The sequence below is a fragment of the Tinamus guttatus genome, unplaced genomic scaffold (assembly GCF_059628265.1).
Source record: "Tinamus guttatus ecotype Peru unplaced genomic scaffold, ASM5962826v1 Tinamus_guttatus_pri_ptg000646l, whole genome shotgun sequence".
NCBI classification, from domain to species: domain Eukaryota; kingdom Metazoa; phylum Chordata; class Aves; order Tinamiformes; family Tinamidae; genus Tinamus; species Tinamus guttatus.
In genome coordinates, this window is record NW_028289180.1 from 1,091,767 (window position 1) to 1,098,421 (window position 6,655).

The 6,655-nt window shown below is 43.0% G+C and overlaps 1 protein-coding gene across 1 annotated transcript in view; it reads right to left on the minus strand.

Annotated features, from left to right (window-relative positions):
* POLQ (DNA polymerase theta) overlaps positions 1-5,521 on the minus strand; it is a 43,336-nt gene extending 37,815 nt beyond the window's left edge. Inside the window, exons 1-4 of the mRNA XM_088535799.1 lie at positions 5,356-5,521; positions 2,800-2,982; positions 1,559-1,689; positions 32-188 (exon numbers count right to left, since the gene is read on the minus strand). Coding sequence (XP_088391925.1) covers positions 32-188; positions 1,559-1,689; positions 2,800-2,982; positions 5,356-5,521 — 637 coding nt within the window. The remainder of the gene's footprint in view (positions 1-31; positions 189-1,558; positions 1,690-2,799; positions 2,983-5,355) is intronic.
* Positions 5,522-6,655: the final 1,134 nt, after the last annotated feature.

Below are 6,655 nucleotides of genomic sequence, written 5' to 3' on the forward strand. Positions count from 1 at the left end.
TCCTTCCAGTGGTCAAGCCCTAGTGTTTTACCTAGTGAGTCCATTTGCTTTTCTTCTATGAGCCTGTTGATGAGACCATTGGCCTTCTCAATGGTGCAGACAGCAACATCCAGGGCAGAGAAACGTACAGCAGGAGAGATGCTTCCCATGTAGCCTTCAACGTGCACACCCACCTCCTGAAACAAGGCCTGTTTTCCAAGGAGACAGAATGTCATGCTGAGAGGCAGAACCCTGACTTTTCTGGAATTGCTTCGAAGTCTGCATCCTACAACCGCAATTCATGATACTTAAAGTGCCAGATAATCAGGTTAAAACTATAGCTCAACCAGTTATTATTAACTGTCCCCTGCTCCACTGTATCTTTTTCTATCCACACCCAGAAGCCATCCAGTCCATAACTGCAGGAGAGGATAAAGTGCATAAAACTGAGTAAGACATGAAGAGCACTAATGTGGTATACGACAGAATAAATTTACTATTAAGAAGCTCAGAAACATTTTACAGCATTTTACAATACCAGTGAGTTACATACAAAAAGGCCTTGCTCCTGAAAAATCTAAGGCAAAAGCCAAATGTTGGATCTCGAGTACAATGATGCCAAGTTTTCCAGCAAAAAGCTAAGAAACGGTGACTACCGCAGTGCCAAAGTTGTGGCAAATCACACACTGCAGTAAAAAGAGGTGTAAATACTTGAACCAGGCCAGGATGCCCTACGCTTTCAAGCATGTGCAGCTAAAACCAAACACTAGGCCAGGAGTAGTAAAACATGATCCCTAACCTTGTCAGATTAAAGCAAAAGTATGTTTTTTTCACATTATCAGTCACAACAAAGTAGCTTTTGAATTAAGTTTGTAGCATTTTCTAGTAATCTGTGAGGTTATGATACCATCTCAGTCTAAAAACACCCAGTATATCTCAAACGTCAGAAAGCACAATGAAACTCCTGCTGGTTTTAGATTTACTTTTAATAATTGCTATTACTTTATCATATTAACTAATGCAAACAATATTTTATATGAAAGTCTCAAGGAAAAGGGGGTTTGTTTTAAAAAGGCCACTTCCATTGCATACTGTTTTTAAACACCTTTGATGAGGAACCCAAGACAGCCACATGCTGCTAAAACATATTTTTAGCAAAATCAAAGTGAAAACAAAAGCACAAAATTCTGCTGGAACAGCCCGCAGAAAGCTAAAATGATGACCTGAAAATGATGAAATCTCCCTTTTGTAGGTTTTCAGACACAAACTCTTATTTGAAAATTACTTTTAAGTTCTTATAAGACATACAAATAAATGCAAACAATCCTTTAAAAGTCAAAGACAAAATGTTTTAATCAACTCCTTTAAACTGATATGAGTTTCCCTTTTTGTCTAAAGTTTTCATTTTTTTTTACTCTAACTTAGAGTGCAATCATATTTTAAATTACTTACAAATTCTTTTGGAAAGAATTCACCTCCTGCATTTTTTTTCTTTTATCCATGCAAATACTTATAACTTTTAAAAATACGTGACCCAACAACTATAATCTATACATACTCCCTCCTGAATGCTACTTACCTGCAAATAACGTTTCTTCTCTTTAGCCACAGAGACAAAGGGAAGGATTAGAAGAGCTTTCTTGCGAGTCTCCAGGACTCGCTTCAGAATAAGCAATTCTGCAACAAGTGTCTTCCCAGCACTGGTAGGAGCTGGAAGAAATTTTTTTGATTTGTTTTGTTTTATTAAAGGTTAAGAAGAAACAAATCCAATGGACAAGCATCATAAAACTAGTGTAAGAAACAATATCCTAAGAGCAGAGCAGGGAATAGCTGTCACCTGGCAATCAGGCCCCAAGTCATCAGAAACCAAGTAAATAAAGCTCAGACCCAACCCAAGAAACTCACTCTTCAAAGATCTGCATTATCCCAGTGTTGCTCTGAGACCTTTCTCCTCCCATGCAGAGCATACACCCAAGTTACACCCTAGCCAAAGACTCCCACCCCATTAACAAGGTGCAGAACAATGACGAAGGGCTTAAAAACATCAGATAATAAATAATACTTTCAAAAGTATTTATATTTAACATTGCTGCTGTCATTCAGTTCATACTTGATAAAGTCCATATTGAAATAAGACAGTCATCGATAACTGACTTCTAATCATCAGTCTCAACAGGAATACTAACAGAGAAAGTGGAAAGAAGTATCTCATACCTAAATAGGAGACCAGCAAGCCAGGTCTATGATATACTGGCAGGACAGAAAAGAGAAATTTAATGTGGTCTCCCGCTGAGGACTGGAGCATGGGGAAAGGCTGAGAGAGCTGAGTCTGTTTAGCCTAAAGAAGAGAAGGCTGAGAGGGGATTTTATCCGTGTGTATAAATATCTTCAAGGAGAGTGTCAAGAGGAGGGGGCCAGATTCTTTCCAGTGGTGGCCAATGACAGGACAAGACACAATGGCCACAAACTGAAGCATGGGAAGTTCTGCCTAAATGTGAGGGAAAACTTCCTGATTGTGAGGGTGACAGAGCACTGGAACAGGCTGGTCAGAGAGGTTGTGGAGTCTCCCTCTCTGGAGATCTTAAAAACCCACCTGGATGTAACTCTTTCCACAACGCTCTTGGTGACCCTGCTTGTGCGGGGGGATTGGACTACATGATCTCCAAAGGTCTCTTCCAACCTCAACCATTCTGTGATTCTGCCATTCTCCAAAATAGAGAGTTTGTTGACCTTTGTACCTACGAGATCAGCATCACTGAGCAGCAGCATGTTCTTGTGAATGGTGCTGGCAAAGTCAGTAGTAGTCAGATATCTGCATACCTGAGTAAACTAGGTTCCTCCCTTCCAGAACTTGTCCAAGCATTAGACACTCTGCTTGCCATTCAAACATCTGTACAACTCCCAGACTGTGATATTTCTCCAGAACAGCTTTGGGAAGACCCCAGCTTGCAAGGAGCAACTTGTCTGCTTGGTCTTCAGGAACATTTACTTTCTGAGATTGCCCTTTTGAGAAAAACAAAACAAAAAACACAGCTCCATTAGATACAGACTCTCTTGAATGTGAGGTCACTTAAGTCATAAACCAACATTTCAAACTTCCTTAGAAGCCCTTGGATTAGAAGAAAAGGTGACAAATGTCCTGCTCTATCTTCTCTATATTTTTCAGTATTTCCTACATATGTTATATCATCTCTCTTATCTCTGGACAACATCTTTCAATTTCATCTCCTGTAAGATTTGCCACATTCAAATCATATCTTCAGGGTCTCTGATATTTGCCTTTGAGACAGAGTAGCCATTACCAAATGCAGACTCAAACTGAGTTTCAGCACTGATTAATATATGAGCTTACAACGTATTTTCCATCTCCCCCTTACAGACTGCTGTTTCCTTTTTAGATTATTGCTACAAAGCTGTCAGTAACCTTCACAGATTAAAGGACTACTCAGTCTTTTTCTTGGTTTACTGTAATTTAAGAAAACAAGACAAATAGGCAGTTCAAGCAAAATGCATATTTCTGTTTATCTACACTGATTAATATCTTCACCAGGTTGCCAGCTCCCCTAGGTTCCCTGATGCTTATCTCTTTTCTTTATAATCCTAAACAATTTTGTGCCAACTACAGATATTACCTCTCCAATCATAAGTGATTTTTTTTTCCATTTCCTCATTGGAGATATAAACCAGGTTTCTGATCCACAGTAATGCCTCCCTGCTCATCAACAACTACGTAGTTCTGTAAGAGCATTTTGTGAAAGACCTTGCCAAGATATTTGAAAAACAAGTAACTGCATGAACTGACTCTATTTACCCATTCTTCAGCTGGCACATTCAGAAACCACTGAAAGAAGTTTCCAGGCATTATTATAGCACAAAGGCTAAATAAAAAAGATAAATCAGAAAAGCAAGCATCCATTTACCTTCAGAAATAATAAAAATCTCAGCTACTTGCTTACATTAACTGCAACCTACCTGACACTGGTACACAATCATTCTCTCTCTGCACACATTAAAAATCTAATGCAAACTTAGGTTTGAAAAACTCCTTCGGTTTGTATGATTGAAGTACTACACAGACACTAAACAAAAAGTTCAGTCCCATCATGAACGAATAGCAGGGTCCATAAAGCAGAACATACCTCCCAAGAGACATATGGAAGAGGCCATATTTGTCAGTTCTAAAATGTGACTAAAATGGTAGCACTGTCATTCATAATATTACAAGAAAGATGACACAACAGGATCTCAGAATTCTTTCCTAATGTGAAAAGCAATAAAGTACATGTAAAAGACAGCATAAGTTTAGGGCTACAGGATTCTGTTGTTTGCGGAATAGCTGTAGATGCTGCACCAAACACAAGTTTGAAAGCCTGTGCATTAGGGGATTGTTAAAATCTACCTACAAAAGGGTACCACTGCACATGAAACTTCTTTAGCTACCAGAAAAATGCTAAGAGTTAAAAATTAGGAAGATCTGTGTCTTTGGTCAAAAGCACTGGGCATTCGATTTACTTAAAATCCTTTGGGTATCCAGAGTCAACTGCAGCACTTACTGCCTCCTCTCCTAGGAAGCGTCTTGAGCAAATACTTAACCTGTCCCTGCTCTGCCCCGCTGCAGGAGCTGGCAGAACAGTACCTCGCAGAACATATTCACATCAGGGAGAAGGTGCTACATGAGTGTGGAAGAGGCTCAGAGAATAAATGCTTTCCTTAAGAGTCACAAAAGGAATGAAGATGTTATCTAAACATCTTGTAAGCATCTCGTTACATAAACACGATGGTGTATAGAAAACTGTTACACTTCCTTGCGTTTGCAGGTATCGGGATCCTAACAGGGCCCACGTAAAGTGATGCCCTTAGATTCCTCCCCACCGGAATGTGACATCAAGCCACCGGTGTCCCTCACCTCACACAGCAACAAGCAGGGGCCGCGCTGAGTGCTGTAGCATGGCAGCACCTAGAGGCTAAACCAGGAATCAGGCCCGCTGTCAACGTGCAACGCGCGAGCCCGACTTCCAGAAACACACACATGGCAACACTTTTTGCTTCCTCAGCTGGAGATTCGAGGGTCAAGTAGCACGGGAAAAACCTTGGTAGGTGCTCGCAGGCTCCCGCCGCTTAAACATGTGCCTCAGCCTCGCTCAAGGGATCGCTGATGTCCCCCCGGGTAGATGTTAGCAGGAAGGGGGTTCCCCTCGCCCAAGGGCAGCCCCACGCACTCCCCACCCCGGCCGGAGCGATCTCCCCCGCCTCCCCAGACCCCGTCCCCGCCGCGCGGCCGTTGAGGACCGTTGCGGACCGTTTCGAGGGGCGGGGGAGGAGGAAAGAGGAGGGGAGGAGGGGGAGGAGGAGGACCCGCTCTCCGGCCGCCAGTACCTGGCGAACCGGTGTCGCGCAAGGATAGGTCCAGGCCAGGCGGGGGACTCAGCACAGCCCGGTACGGAGCCGCGGGGCCGACTGGGGCAGCCAGCGAGGCGAGCGGCCGCTTCGCTCCTCCGCCCACGGTGTGGCCCCAGCGCCGAGGCTGAGGCGCCGCCGCCATCTTCCCGCCGCGCCTTTCAAACGCCGCCGCCGCCAGCGGCCGCGCTCGCGCCGCTCTGCCCCCTAACGGCCGGCGCAGGAACGGGAGGGAGCCGCGGGCAGCAGCGCCCCAGCGCAGGAGGTGATGTTCCCGAAGCAGTTCAGCCCTTCTCCTCCTGCTTTTCTCCCCTCCTCCTTTCCACTTTTAAGGCACCCCTTTTCCCTCCTTTTCAGATGTTCGCTTTATACTAATTGCGGGGTTTTATTACTGTCTTCACCTTGACATGACAGGCCTGCTAGGCATCACATGCATTTTTGACAAGCCTTTGTTCAAAATAAAAATGCCAGTGCAGCAATTTACTTTCTAAAACAGGATAGAAATGACACCAGACTCCTCCTTTTCTTTAAAAGGCCATGAAAAAGCTCTGGCCTTAGTTAAGCAGCACTCAAGGGTACAAGCTTACTCCTGGCAGTGAGGTGAGAAATGTAATACAGCAAATTAAGAGCATGCTTCACCAAAACATCAATGTCACCACCACCCAGGCTTTCCTTATACAGCTCTTCATCATTCCCAGAGAAAGAAAGGCTGAAAAGATAATAAGCAGAGATGGGCACAAAGCACAGACAGGCTTGCTTTCTGTATTTTTAATAACTAGTTTTTTTTTTTTTTTAAACACTCTTCTCATTCTGGAAGTGTTGGACTCTCCTAGCTACCATTAAGCTTCACTCCTCCCCCTGTATTTCAATGACAGAAGTACCCCTGCCAAAATTCTCTGCTCTGAAGCAAAGCACAACTCATTGGTTCTAGCCCATGCAAGCTATCATCCATCATCTCCCAGAGAACTGCTAAAAAGCATGATAAAAAGTGGTTAACACTATAGGGAGAAAAAAAAAATCTCTTATTTTTCATTACAACATTGTGGGGGAAAAAAAAAACATTAATCTCTGGAGAGGCATTGATAAATTATGCTGAATATTCAAAGTGGTTCCAGGAGCATGAACAGATGCAATATTTGCTTCTATCCATCATAAGCGTATCTTTTATTCCGGGTATCTACTTCCCACAGCAGGATCATGCAAAAAAATATTCTCAACACAGTTCTTTGTGATGAGCCATTACAGAACTCTACACACACAGACAAACTGAAAGAAACCA